This window comes from Sphaeramia orbicularis, chromosome 1 (genome assembly GCF_902148855.1).
Source record: "Sphaeramia orbicularis chromosome 1, fSphaOr1.1, whole genome shotgun sequence".
Taxonomy (NCBI): domain Eukaryota; kingdom Metazoa; phylum Chordata; class Actinopteri; order Kurtiformes; family Apogonidae; genus Sphaeramia; species Sphaeramia orbicularis.
Genome location: NC_043957.1, coordinates 19992227 through 20008053, shown reverse-complemented (window position 1 = coordinate 20008053; position 15827 = coordinate 19992227). Strand labels below are relative to the sequence as shown.

At 38.4% G+C, this 15827-nt stretch overlaps 1 protein-coding gene across 2 annotated transcripts in view; it reads left to right on the top strand.

The window, feature by feature from the left end:
• mad1l1 (mitotic arrest deficient 1 like 1) overlaps window positions 1-15827 on the top strand; it is a 162965-nt gene that overhangs the window by 69432 nt on the left and 77706 nt on the right. For both annotated transcript variants that reach the window (XM_030145717.1, XM_030145709.1), the window contains exon 16: window positions 14150-14369. In XM_030145717.1, the coding sequence (XP_030001577.1) occupies window positions 14150-14369 (220 nt within the window). The remainder of the gene's footprint in view (window positions 1-14149; window positions 14370-15827) is intronic.

Genomic DNA, 15827 nt, shown 5'->3' with positions numbered 1-15827 from the left:
TGAAAGGAGTTGAAGATTTTGATATAATTATTATTGGCAATAGATGGGAAGTCACATATAGGCTTTAATTTGGTGCCATGACATTTGACTTTGACTGACCTTGAAAGGCCAAAGGAATACCAATTAATGTATTTAAATACGCTGTTGTACTACAGGAGCCTTGGTCCGATTTTTTACTGCTGAGCAGCAATGTCCAGAGCACAAAAAATGAGAACAACTCAGTAGTGCAAAAAGCCTGCAGTTCCTCCGATTACACTGGAGGCAGGTTCCAAAGGTGAGTCAGAATAAAGGGGCTACAACTGCTGCTTCAAATGAAACCAGTTGGAAATGAAAACAACGGATGGCTACCAGATATCATTTCCAAAAATGCTTGACTACCACAGAGTTCTATTTTCTAGGAGTCCTTTTAGTCTTATTCACTTAATTTGAACCATCAGTAATCTTGTTTTCTGGTGATCTTGTTTTAGATTACTCATTAATAAGATTTCAAAATTAAAGGTGCGGGAGACTTTCATGATGAATTTTTCATCAAATCTGTAAAACCTCAATCATAGCAAAAGTGTCACAAATCTGTAAGTCTTTCTGTGATTACTCACCTGTATCGCTTGCATTACAGTGAACAGTTTCGAAGAGCCATCCACCATAAACAAACCCTGTGTGTTTACATTCCCAACCGGGAAGTAATTTGGGCATCTTCAGAATTTTTTTGTCGCGACCTGCATTGTGGGCTATGGAGGCTCACGCTGCCACTGCAGGCGGCTGTGCGAGCCTCCGTTTCCCACAAAAAAATTCTGAAGATGCCCGAGTTGCTTCCCGGTTTGGAATGTAAACACACAGGGTTTGTTTGTTTATTTATTTATATTTTAAATGGGGTTTGTTTATGGTGGATGGCGCTTTGAAATTGCTCATTGTAATCAGGGCTCGTGACTGCGACTGAATTACGGTCGCATGCGCCTGAGAATTTCGGTAGTGCGACTGTTTTTGAGATTACGATCGCACGGTGCGCCAATAAATAAATGAGCGAAAATTAATACGTGCGCCTAGAATAATGGCTGCAGAAGTAACTCGTCAGCTGAAAATAAACAAGCTCCACGCCCCGCTGACTGAAGCGGAAAATCTAGTCCCCGCCCCCTCGCGTGCGCATCTCTGCGGATGGTCCAACACTGCATGACTTCAATGCACTGCCAGCGGTCAGGAAGTACCTACACTCTGGCACCAGGTCAAGGAGGCCTGACTTCAGGCGTGGTGTAGACCACAGTGACTAAGGGCCTTTAGGCCATGAAATAAAAAAGTTGGTTGTTGCAAATAATGGTGTGATTCGTCTTTCTTCTCCAAGAACCAACTAAAGTATATACCATACATTGACAATTGTTTTGCACCTGTGTCAATGTAAGCTTTTTCTTTCATACTCTATTCAAATACTTTATTCTAGGTTGTTAACATTGCTTAAATACATATAGGAATATTACTTGGTATGGCCAAGAGTTTTGCTTGTTCTCCAAATTTTTTTTATAATAGTGGTGCGCCTAGATTTTAGCCTGTGCTCCTAACTTTTTAGGGTTAGGAGCACAGTGCTCCTAGGTCAAAAAGTTAATTTTGAGCCCTGACTGTAATGCAAGAGATTCAGGTGAGCAATCACAGAAAGACTTACAGATTCGTAATACTTAGGCTATGACTGAGGTTTTATAGATTTGATAAAAAATTCATCACAAAAGTCTCCCGCACCTGTAAAGGGAATCCAGGTTTACCTGACTGCTAGTATTTACTGATGATAAAGTAGCCAGATGCAGCAGGTGTAATTTAGGAAATTGTGGATACAATACACTGAGGTGCATTGACTTTTGAATCACAATTGAATAGTGAGGCCAATGTAGATTCATACCTCTGTTAACAAGACTGTAATGACGTTGTTATGCATATGTATTATAATGTGTACAGTTTTGCCATGTTAGTAAGCTAGCGTTAACATTAGCCTAACCTCCACCCATCCTACTTCCCCTCCTATGCTACTTTTTGTGAAACTATAGTCATTTCTGATTCTGAAAATCCAAGATGGCAAACAAATGAAACACAAACTCAGGTTCAGGTCGACAGTGTATACACTAATGGCTGTTTGCAAATTACAGTATTCAGTCTATTAGTGTAATTTAGCTACACAAGTTTCACAACCCTTTGTTGCTGTCCGGGTTCAAGCATTTTTCTCAGACTGAGGAGAATTTGAGTGGGGGTGGAGCTTCGGGGGTCATTACACACACACAAAAAAAGTTTTCAATTAAAAAAAAAAAAAAAAGAAAGAAATATATGACTTTATATAATTTTCAGCATATTATTATCATATCTGTGAACAAAAATTGGTCAGTTTTGATTCTCCTTGCATTGATTTGAATGTGGAGCCTAAAATGGCTTGGCTGCTGCACCCACAGACTGTGTTGTCATGGGATGCAATTAAGAGCATCAGATCACACAGGTCTGCCTGAGAAAACCTTTAACTGAAGCTTCAAGGATAGATGTTAGCGAGGCAGAATGCAGAACCAAGATCTGACGAGAAATGTCTAAACTAAAGCCCCTTTCTAATCACTGACATGCACACACTGTAAAGTTTTGCAACCCCTGATGTATAGACAGGTGTGAGAATGCCCTTTCTTATCTCAGTCTTGTCAGCAGCGTTTACATGGGAGGAGTGTTTTAAATCAAAGAAGGATCTATGACAACCCCAGAGGTATAGTGGAGACAGGGGGTTAAAACAGAGGCTGCTCAGCATCCATAATGAGTAAGGGTCATTCTGAGGTTGGATATGAGTCACATACCTCAGGGTCATTTAGAGGGTGTTCTTGTACCATTCATGATATCAGACTGTATATAAATAGTAGATCGAGGAACTGTGATGTCAACCATTGCCTTCTGAAGCCAATAGTTTGTGATTCATCTGTTGCCATGTTCGTTTTATGGAAGTGACCATATTTGGACTAAAGGGGTGGAGCTGTGGGGATGAGTTGGAGCCTTCTGTAGGGGCCCATGGGTGAGCTAATGCTAAATGCTAGGTCACTTACTCCATGAGGTGGATGTTATCAAGCACTGCATAACAAAGTCATTTCACATTCTTGTTACTTTGAAGGGGTCATATTTTGCTAAACCCACTTTTATTAGTCTTTGGTACATTTATTTATGTATTTGGGGACCCTAATAGTTCCAAAAGTTTGAATTTGAACCCTTCAGGTGCTGCAAAGCTATCTTTATTTATTTTGGTGAAAACCGAGTGAATTTCTACAGCCTGTTTTAATTCCTTCTTAATTTGTTACATCTATAACTAGTTCCGTCACGACATTTGCATATATAAGGTCAAGACATCAGATGAACATTTCTCCGAGTACGACATAATTGTTTGTCAGCAGCAGCGGTTGTAGTCCATACTGAAAATATGTCCAAATTTCGAGCCGATTACCTAAAATGTTCAGTTGTTGGTTGTATTAATGGGACATAAAGCACAGTCAACAACCTGGAGGGGGCGGGGCGTGAAATGGCTCATTTGCATTTAAAGGGCCAGTGCTGGTGTTATTACTCAGAAATAGGGTTGAAGATGGAGTTGTGGAGTTTAATTAATAAAGAATTCAGAACTAAGCATAGCATTTACAGTTTATGCAGACCACAGGGAAATGTTTGAAAATGCATAATTCCATTTATTAAAAAAAAAAAAAGTAAAATATCACTTCTAGGGATGTAATGATGTGAAAATTTCATATCACGGTTATTGTGACCAAAATTATCACGGTTATCATTAGTATCACGGTATTGTTGAAATTGTGCTCAAAATGTTCAAAAAGTACTTATACACACACTGAAATAATTTAACCAAGTTGTATTTAAAAAAACAAACAAAAAACAAATACAATAATTGGCACAATGTACCTTCTGTTGGCAGAAACATTCAAATATTAACCCTTAGTGGTCTGAGCCTATTTTGGCCATTTTTCAGCCTTTTTGATTTTGCCTTTATATACTATATAAACAAATGTTTACTCTACCCATGTTTGGTATCTTTTTTTTTTTTTTTTCAGCACAACTTCATTTATATCATCTGCCTATTATTTTTTCACTTTAACCTACTCTATCAACATAAAAGGAAAAAAAAAACACACAAAAAATATAAAGTCCGATTTGAAAAATATATATAATTTATTGTATAGATAACACAAAAATGCTTAACGAACCTTTTCAAAGACTTTAAAATGAATATTGGTTCCAAATATTAGGTATATAAAATTAAAATTGTAATAAATTAAAACTATACTCAAATATTTGACATAAAAACATATCTTTACATAGGCATTTTCTCCCATAAAAGTGCAGTAATCAAACACGTTACCATGATAATTACAATTTAAACAGTAATACTAACCGTTGGCAATTTTACCGTGGTTTATCGTTATACCGGTAATTATTACATCCCTAATCACTCCTTTAACATATTAAACACAACTGCAGTAGAGCTGCCTTTTTTGTTTGGAAACACTGGTCTATTTATGATGAGAATGCTCAGAGTCATGATGTCTCTGATGATCTGGGGTGACCATGGCTCTAGAGGTAGAGCGGGTCGTCCAATAACCAAGGGCAAGACACTTCACCCACCTTGCCTCCAGTGTCATTCACACTGTGTACGAATGTTCGGTGGTGGTCAGAGGGGCTGTAGGCATGAATTGGAAGCCATGCTTCCAGGGCAACTGTGGCTACAGGTGTAGTTTACCACCACCAGAGGGGGAATGTGAGAGTGAATGAATAATGGGTCAATAATGTAAAGCGCTTTGAGTGGCCAAAAAAATGCTATAGGAATCTAATCCATTATTATTATTACACAGTAAATTTGCCAGTGTAAAAAATGCAGTGTCAAAGTATTTTAATTCTTTCGGAGTCATTCCAACAATGGACAGAGTAAAATTTAACAAGATAACTTCCAGTGTCGATGAAAATAATTGGAGTTTACAGAGGTTTTACACTGTCAGTGTCATATATTCAGTGTTAAAGTAAATTGACTCTCTCAAAGTTAATTCAACACCAATAAGAGCAAGAGACCTTTCAGTGTTAAAAAATAATGACTCTAAAAAGCCCCACCCACCTACCTCTGTGCTCAAACTGAGTGAGAAGTTGGACTCTGGCATCGCCATCTTCCTCGCATCGAAAAACTGCGTTTGTAAGTTTGTGTAAATAAACTATTGCTTTTATTATTTCATCCAAGCAGATTCTGTGTGCAAAGATATAGTTACATCATTGTCGTCAATGTTGGGTACGTGTTTTCAAATACCGAATTTCAAATAGATAACGTGATATTGCGTCGGCAGCTTTCATTTTACATGTCATTTTATGTTTACTTTTAGTTGCAATATTTCATTTTTACTTAGAATAAATTGGATACAGAAATAATAGTATCTTTTTTTCACCCCTGCAGACACTGGGGCTATAGTACATCACATTTAACACCGGTAGGAGGCAGTTAGAAATCAACACTCTGTGGAGTAATTTATTTATGAACATGTAGTGTTAAGTAGGTTTAACACTGGAAAAGTTATTTCTTAACACTTAACTCTTCAGTGTTGAATGTGAATAACACTATGGGTGTTACTTCTCACATAGTGTAAAACTTGATTGACACTAATTGGTGAAGTGTAGTGTAAAATATTAACTCTTACTAGAGTAAAGTTGACTCTGGAAATGTAACTGTGTTCAGTGTAAATTTTACACTTTGTAGATAGGGACCATATGTTCACTGAGGTAGTGTTAAAATTAACTCTTTAAGTGTTATATAAACACTGGCAATTTTACTGTGTATGATCTGATTTAAGCACAACAAATAAAAAAAAAAAATCACAAAAACTCACATAATGCACTGACTACGACGTAGCAACTAGTGCTAAAGGTGAACCCCAGCTGAGTTCCCTGTACTCTTGATCTCCTGCTCTGTTTCACTCTTCCACTGCCTCTCGCTGCTTTTTCCCCCCTTTAAACCAGATGCTGCTCCCTGGTATAGACATGTTGTTATTGTTGTTCTATGAATAAGAGATATATAGCCTCAGGCACTCTGAATGGCACTCCACCTTGCTTCACTGTAAATATGCTGTATAAGAGTAGGCTGCATACTGTATATCCATGTAAACACTCAAAATAGGCCAGCTCATGGGCTTTAGTATCAAGGAGTTTGCTGCTTTCATGTTGAAAGTATTTCTCATTTTTCTTTTACAGCAGTGAATTAAAATCGTAATTTATAAACACATTGTGCTGTGCTTTCTCTTCAAAAATTCAGACAGAGGGTGCAGTGAAGGGTAATTATACTTTGGACTGTTTTTTTTTTTTTTTTTTTGAAAATTTTGAAATTTTAAGCCTTTTTATTTTAGCTTTTTTTTTTTTTTTAACCTGATTTTACTGTTATTCTCCCCTTACTCCACACAAGGATGATAATGATAATACTTTTCATCCTCTTAAAGTGACATGCTTTAATGCCAAAAAGAAATGCATTTCTTTTGTGTTTGCTGTTCAACAGTCAATTAAAAAATTTGCCCCTTGGCTTAGTGCATGCATGCTCAAAGTAAAACATGTATTCCACGGCTAAATCATTTTAATTTTCTTTAGCTTGACCTAATTTTGAGGATGTATTTTGGTCCGTGTTTGTACTTTTTGACAGCATGTAGCTTTTGGCTGCTTTTTGAGGACTTTGCTCTGGTTTCAAGCTTGAATCTACATATCTGTCTCATACTATCTGACTCTCACTTCCTGTTGCTGTTTATTACAACACACACTGAGACAGCCTTGAATAAACCCTCCTTGTACAGATGCTGAACTTGAAAAGCAAGAGGGGAAAAAAAACAGAAAAAATCAAGCTGGACTTTATTTAGCTGTGACGTGTGCTGTCCGGTCCCTAAATGGTGTGATATAAATACAAGTTCTATGCTCGTTTTAGTCCCTGGGTTCCTTTTAAATTATACAAAGCTTTATTTATAAGTATGTGAAGCATTCCTCCCTCCGTCCATTGTAGTTTTTCCGTCAGCTCAAGGCGGTGATAGCCTGTCCAGCCTTTTGTTTTCACCATGTCCCTGTCTTTGTCCTTCATCCTCACTTCCCCCCTCTCTTCTCATCTGCCTCTTACCCCCCCACGCCTCTAGTTTATTTGGCAACCGTCACTCGGGGGCATATGGAATCTAATTTAGCCAGTAATCAAGAACTCTGATTTCTGTGTGTGTGTGTGTGTGTGTGTGTGCGCCTCCCTATACTGACATTAGGCTAAGATAGACTCTTCTCATTTACCATTTACCCAGACCTCACAAAGTCACAAGAAAAAACAAAGTAAGAGAAGGATGAAATCATGTTTCCAGGGAGCAACAATCCAGCTTTAGTTTTGCATTCTGTGTGTTTCCCCCTTAACCATCTGCTCTGTGTGTTATATAATTTTGTGTTAGCTTTGTTAGCTATTCGATGGATATACGGCTACCGCTATATAGTACTGTATTTGACTATTCTAATGTAATAATAATAAAGCCAGAGCAGTCTAAAATGTTAGATTTAAGATACCTTACCTTATCTAACAGTTCTTGAATTATACATTTTATACTTTTTTGTTTTATAAAAGCAGAACTAATAAAGGAAACTTATATCAAAACTACTAGTTAACTATACTTTCCGTGATACAGTATTTGAAACTGAATCAATGAGAATAGCTTTTCCTCAAAAGGAATGTTTCTGTCTGTGCTTCCAGTTCTACTACAGAACTTTGTAATACATTAACTTTTCAGATTTCATCCCGTGTAAGATTTTTATACATGGATAGATTTTTTATATACTTGAAAATTTGAAATATTTTGTTTATGATATATTTTTTTGTATCATATTTGATACATTGGGTGTTTTTTTTGCTCACAGCAATGTGAAATTTAGATGTAAAAACACATTTTGCCAATAACATTTTTAAAACATGAAACATCTCAGGCATTTTTTTGGTGTGCATAAAGCTTTTTACAGTCTTTAATTTCCCTTGAATGGCACCATAATTTCATCAGTTGCATTCTTCAGATGGTATGCAGAGAAACTGTTTTTTGCAGTTTTTGTAACCATGTCCTGAGCTTCCACAGTTTATCTTTCTTCATATCATCAGACACACTGAGGTTGTCCTGAAAGTGAATCAGTGTCAGCAGTTTCAGACACCGATCTTGAGACATCACTTCACAAACTACAGGGGGCTTTGTCTCCATCTCCCGGTAGACTCACACAGGACATCTGTACTAACCCATATTTATGGACATGTCTAGAACCTGCTCTGTCTCTCTGTTTACCCTCTTTTTGTACACTATACAAGTTTGTTCTGCAGTTTCCTGTATCATTTCATTGGTGGCAAAGTGTTTGAAATACATGACTGGTGTTCAGTCCACCTGTCCTCTGTGTGAGTATTTGAACACTCGGGTCTGGCTCTAATATTTACATCACAACATGTTGGACAGAAAATGTGTTCGAACTAAATAGTTTCACTTAGTTGCCAGGAGGGCTGTCATCTATCTGTCCAACTCTTCCAGTTTTAACACTGAAGAGTATGAAAACTTCACTCACATCTTCTGCATACTTGATCCGGTGTGTTGTCCTGGTCAGTGCAGAATACTCTGCTGCTGTGGTCCACAGTTTGCTCTGTGTATAGGGCAAAGGCTAGTACACTGGGAAATAAAGCAGGTAGGCAGGCTGATGCTCATAACTTCCCTGCATGCTCATGTAGGCCCTGTGGAGAAGATTTTGACAGGTAAGGCAAAGAACAGAAGTCATAAATTACACGAACAGTAAATATCTGTAGTCTCTATGCTGGAAATACAATAGTAAGTTTAAACTTTTGACAGTGTTCAAGCATTAGCTTATTCTTAGGAATGACTGAATAGGGCTAAAGTGTTGTTATTTAGTGTTTTACAGGATCCTCACATAGCCTTAAACTAGAAGCGCTCGGAGAGCGCAGACCTCCGCCAAGGCTGATCAGTGCCCCTCCCCTCATCCAAATCTGTCCATAACTTTTTGAGTTATGTTGCACACTAACGATCAGTGCCCCCCCCCCGTGGGCCCTTCCACCCCCGATCACCACCAAAATGTAATCATTTCTTCCTTATCCCATTTCCAACAAACCCTGAAAATTTCATCCAAATCTGTCCATAACTTTTTGAGTTATGTTGCACACTAACGGACAGACAAACAAACAGACAGACAGACAAACAAACCCTGGCAAAAACATAACCTCCTTGGCGGAGGTAATAAAGTAGCTTACATGTGGACATTTAGGTATGTATACTACTATATAACACTACAGTGCCACCTTTCACCTCTACGCCGAATACAACACTGGTACTTCTGTCAAATGACCCATTATTAGTTCACCTGTAGTAGACCCCTGTCCAGTTGATGGTCAGTGCGCATATTAATCAGTCATTGTCAAGTCTTATCACAGTCTTTAGCTGACTTTAGCCAAAATTAGATGCTACTTTGCTAGCGCAAAATGTCAAGACAGCTGAGTCTCCTTAGTTATTTTGCAAAGCCCAGTAAATATGATGGCATTGATAAATGCAGTGAAAAAAGAGGGACTGATATAATGGAGGATGAAGGACAAGCAAGTAATATGCCAGTTCGTGCGGTATTTGGCATGCTATACGTATGCATTTTCTACCTTTCGTGAGTTCTTCAACGTCATTTGATGGCGTGTCACTTTATGCCAAGATCTCTGGTTCACATAAGTCTAACCCTCAGTACGTGGTATTTGACACAGCGTGAACATACACGTAGAAAGCTTATAATGTGTACATATAACACGGTAATTAAAAGTGCCGTGTAAATTAATGTGAGTCATAATATCATGTTGGTGTATCAGCCAGCAGCAACTACAGCTGCTGCATCATTGAGATGTTTTTGAACATTAAATTCTACTAAATATGTCTCATTATCATTAAAAAAATTTAATTTGAAATGACGGATTGTAATGTGTTATGACAGACTTTTTATGAACTTGTCCATCAAAATGATGGTCAATAAAAATGTCTAGCGCAGCCTCTGATTCAAGGGTCAGAAATGTCTCACAATGTATGAAATTCTCAGGAGGGAGGCTTTAAATTTGATAAGGGGCATAATGAATGAGCTTTCACTGTAGTAATGACGTTATCATGTCCTTCAAGATGTTGTAAAAAGCTTCTAAAAGCATGTGTACTTCAAAATGCACAGGTACACTGCTTTGATGTCTTTAAGTTGCAGCAGCAATTACTACATTACTAATTACTAAAACTGAAACATTTTCAGCAGCACTTATGAAGATAACACGGGGGGAAAAAAGGAATCTGAAACCGCAGAATAAGTGTGCAGCACTATGTACACTTTCTTCATTAACTCTGAGTGACAGCATGGGTTTTTGGAAACCACTTAAGTGTGCACACTTTACCTCACAGCTCTCCATTTATGCCTGTGAATTACAGTCAGCACAAACTCTCTGCTGGGTTCCACACATTTCTCTCTGGCCTTGGTGATTAAAAAAAGTCTGTTAAAGCTTTTTTACCCTATTCATGATTTATGAAGAGTGTGTATCCCTTTGCAACTAATATGACCACATCCAGTAGGGCATACGACCTTTATAATATTGACATATTTTCTTCTGTTTTGTAAAAGATTTTTTAAAAAAAGGAAAAAAAGGGCCAAATTCCTTATGCCAAGGATGCCTCATATTTCCTACCATCAACATACATTTTGCACTCATCACAGTTTAAGAGGAGAGAACGCTGCAACTAAACACTCTCTTGTTTCTTTCTCATTGGCATGTGCACACCAACTGACAAACACTATAGCAATTTTTAGCAATCAAACTAATGGTAAATACGTGACTGCTAAATGATTGTGCATGGATCTTCATGTTCTTATCAAAAACTCAGTGTTCTTCAAATAATTCTGTGGAAAACATTCCCAACAAAGGCAGCAATGTGTTGACTAATTCACTTCAACACCTCAACCATCAACTGGTGCAGGAGAGTCAATAAAATACATGTCCATCACACTGAACAAACACCTCACTCCGTTACTTTTTTTGGATTCTCACTCCCTTACTATGAATTAATGTATTTTAAAACTAAAATAAAAATGATATCAGTTTCATTTTTGGATATAATAATAATAACTAATAATAACTTTATTTGTATAGCATCTTTAAAAACAAAGTTTACAAAGTGCTTTGACAAGGGCACAACAGCAGGATACACGAAGCAAGTAAAAACACTAAAACAGAAGCAACACAATTAGAGAGATGTATGAATAAGTTAATAATCAAACAGGATCAAATTTAAAAATTAAAATTAAAAATTAAGGTTAAAAAGGGGACAGACATCACATAAAAGCAAGTCTATAAAAATAATGTACTCTCATATCTTAAGAAAAGTGTGGTATGCTAAATATTTGCACTTTCCTTGAGGAACAGCATTTTTTGGCATTTTTCCCAAACCTTGAATAACTGCTGTATGTTTTTCCTCACTTACTTTGCCAATGATGATAAATTCATGTTTTTATTAAATATTTGGTTTTTATTCCTTAAAGGTAGGGTAGAAGATGTTTCCGTGGAGCATTTTTTTTTTTTACTATGTTGCTTTAAATCCCCTTAATTAAATGCTCTAACACAAAAATAAAAAATTTTTAGTCACCTGTAGAATGGACAGGACTGAAAAAACACCTTCCAATCATTTTAACCAGCCCACTGAAATGATTGAAGGGTAATGTGTCTATCAAACTCAATTGCCATTTGTCCCTCCCCCCTCCCTTCTCTGCACGTACCCCTCTTTGTGCATGAATCGTGCATTCTCAGAGGCTTGGAGCACTTGTACAGGAAGCGGGGCCAGAGCTTGGCTAGCTATATTAGGATGTAAAGTTTACCGACAAGCTATTTTGTCACTAACAGAAATATCGTAACAGCGGGGGGGGGTGTTGGAGGAGAATGAATGAGGTATGCATGGATTGTGCGTTCCTGTACTCTGGAGCCGTGGCTTTGCGGGGGTGGGGGGGAGTCTGAAGAAAGGGGATACCAAACTGGAACAAAACTCCAAGGCACTGTCTTTAAAGGTCCCATATTATGCTATTTTTCAGTCACGTCATATAGGTCTCAGAAGCCCAAAAACATAGTATTTAAGTTTGTTCGCCCCAAAATCATCCTTTGTTTGGAGTTTCAGCGGTCAAAAAAAGTCACTCTCACCAGCCCTCCTCAGAACAGGCTGTTTCTGGGCCTGCTTCCGGGTATGCAAATGAACGCATCTGTCCACACCCACTCCCCCTCCCCTCTCTGGGAGAGGACATGGCTTACGCTAGCGGTACTACGCGCTAATGTTGACTGTGAAGCCACGGGACTTATCTGTTCTGAATACACAAGTCACCTGTCTGAAATGCCCCTCTCTCGTCTACAATACACGTCTCAGACAGAACGTCTTTCCAAACACTGTCTTTCTTTGCCTTGAGGTGTGATTGAGCCCCGACGGAAAACGGCGGTGTTGTGTCGGGTTCGTGGACCTGACACGGAAAGACGCCTGCCGCCACTAATGCAGGCAGCTACTAACAAGCTTGATGCTAACTATACTGATGCCAACCACAAAAGGCCCATGTTCAAAGTAGTTATGTTGAATGTCTCTTGATATTATCAGCTCTTGCATGTTAACGGGGACGCAAACGTTAGCAGCAGTAACCGAGCTATGTTAGCTGCCATGCTAACGTTAGACGTACACATCAACAACCACCAGCTTATCCGTAATGTAGGGTTATGCAGTAAAGATACAAAAAAAATGATAAGAACTTACATCTCCCACACTTGTACTTGGGTCACGAAGCGTTGATACTGCGTCCTTCTTGATTCGGAGTCTTTGTGCTAAGCCAGAGCTGTATGGGCCCATGTTCGAAAAGCACTCGTCCGTGAAATGCCGGGCACACACATACAAGCGTTTCGGAGTGTTGTTTGGTACATGACCATCAAAGATATAATCCAGCCACTTTTTTCGGAGAGGCTCGGAAGTGGGGAGCAAAAATAAACTTTCATGTTGGTGTGTGCAGCCAACAACACCACAACTTACGTGTCTCGCCTTCGCCATGTTTGTTGTCCAAGAGGTACTTTGCCAGGGTGGGGCTTACCTTTTCATGCAGGGTGGGGGCACAGTCAGGGGGAGGAGTTAAATCCGCTTATTTTGTCATAAGTGGACCCAACTCAAACTCGGCCGTTTGAGCAGGCATTTTCACAAAATGTGGTGTAGCAAGGCAGGGAGGAAACAGACAGTTTTCAAATTCGAACCTCATAATGAGGCTACTGCAACACACACTACTATAAGAAAACTTTCACAAAGTGAGATTTACATAATATGGGACCTTTAAACATTAAAATGCCTTTATTTCCATGGCATGGTCATATCTAGACCTCCAAAAACACTTCTACGCATTTGACTTCCTGATGAAGGCTTGAAGCCAAAACGCATTGAAGTGTTTTTTAAGGTCTAGATATGACCATGCCATGGAAACAAAGGCATTTTAATGTTTAAAGAGAGTGCCTTGGAGTTTCCTTCTAGTTTGGTATCTAATTTATGAATCCCTTTTTCCAAAGAGCACCCTGAACAAACTTTTGTGGTCCTAGAAGCATTCCTTCCCATGAATTTCTGAAGAAAGGGGTTTGGACTTTTGAATTGTCTGTTTTCAAAATGTAGCTTGCTCAAACAGTTTTTTCAGGATCTCCTACCCTACCTTTAGTGGCATGTTTAAAGTACTTGCTTAGACCTACAATTTGAACTGTAATGGTTGCTGCTAAATTAATTTTTAAAAACAGATATGGAATTAGTATTGCTGCACAATGCTTTCTCACTCCATTAGTCGCTTGGCCACTCCCAAATATTGATGGTACGGCTTTTGTACTACTTTGTGTGTCGTGGGCATTCAGCTGAAAATTTAACCCACTGTGGAAACAATATCAAGGTATATATTGCATGACGACATTTAGGTAAAATGTATCAAGACATTATTTTTCTGCCCATTCACCCAGGACTATTTTGCCTTACTATTAAAACTATGTCATCAACAGAAGTGGATATTTACTGTGAAAGAAAAACAGTGAATTGACAGGCACTTTTTGTATGTCTTTGTGGGTCAGGGGGACTATGATCCAGTCAAAACCAGAGTCCTCCACTTCAAGATGAACCCCACAGCTGTTGCCAAGCAACAACGGCAGCAGGAAATGGAGAGTCTTCAGGAGGAAGTGACACGTCTGAGGGAACTGGTGCGCTCATTGCAGGATGGAGGCGCTCAAGACGACGGCAGCATTCTCACCCCCAACCTCAGCCTCAGTTTACCTCCATCTAAGGAAGTACTAGGTAAGATGTACACACAGAGAAACATTTACACACTCATGGACAATAAACACGATCGTTAGCTTGTTCTGTGAGAGTAATGGCAACAGATTCGGTTTAGTTGAATTTACTTTTCCATTATCCATTACAGTTCCATTACCACAAAGTACTTTATTGTGGACCTGAACATAGACGTCTGACAGTTACTCTGCCTGACATCTCAGAGCACACATTAGAAGACAAAAAAATATTGAGCGACACTGATACATATTGTTGATGCAAAAAGTACGCTCACCTAAAAGAACAGTAGCTGTGGTCTTCTGAAGTGGAAATGGTTTACATTTTTAACGGCAAACAGTTTCAACCAGAGCTGAGTGATAAAGTGATCATTACTCTGACATACAATTGTATTGCAAAACAGTTTACCTAGTGATTTAAACACTTGTCCTTAATGTTGTAGGTACATTGGCTTATTTTGTTTATTTTGATACTGAGAAGGCATGTGATCATTGTAATTGTTTTGAATGTTCTAGCTCTAGATTTCTGATGTGATAGACTGATCCATGCCACAGGTACATTCAAACATGTTAAGGCAGTGTTTTTCAGCCTTGGCGTTGGGACCCCACGTGGGGTTGCCTGAAATTTCTAGTAATTGATTAAAACACACAAAAAAAAACTTACTAGTAAAAAACATATGGTGAGTTGAGAGAGACAATCCCAATACATAAAAGACATGACAAACTGTGAGTGGGAAACTGAAGCACTGTGGTACTGTTTATCTGTCAAATGTTCATTGTGTTTCACATGCTGCAGCTCTTTCACAATTCATACTTTGAGTTCTTGTTTGTTCAGTATTAATTGTCAGCCTTGTAAATCCAAGCTGGACTGACTGTACATATCCTGACCAAGGAAAATAAAATTCTCCCTTTGTGCAGTAATCTACACCTGGCTTTTCTGCCTCCGTCCATGATAGTATACATCATATAGACTAAATGTCATCTAAAATTAATGTTTATTTGCAACATAGTATAACAAACTATTATATGACCCAAAACAAATTAATTTTAGAAAAAAATGTCTCAGTTTTGAATGTCTGGGGTCACCAGAAATGTGTGATGTTAAAATGGGGTCACGAGCCAAAAAAGGTTGGGAATCACTGCGCTAAGGTAATTGTAAAAAAAAAACAAAAACCCTGAGCCATGACCACCACATTGTACTCCTTTTCTCTGGATTTTTTTCCAATACATATTACATTTTAACAGCGGAGGAGGGGTAGTTGAGTCTCAATTTGTAGGACTTGAGTCATCCTGCTCACAAACATGTTGAGAAGTCACATTTGATAATTGAAGCGTGACTTGGATCTTCAAACAATCAATCAGTCAAACTTTATTTGTATAGCACTTTTCATAAATATTACATGTAGCTCGAAGTGCTTTACACCAAACCCCCCACTGTCCCACAGGTGCAAATAAAAATAAAATA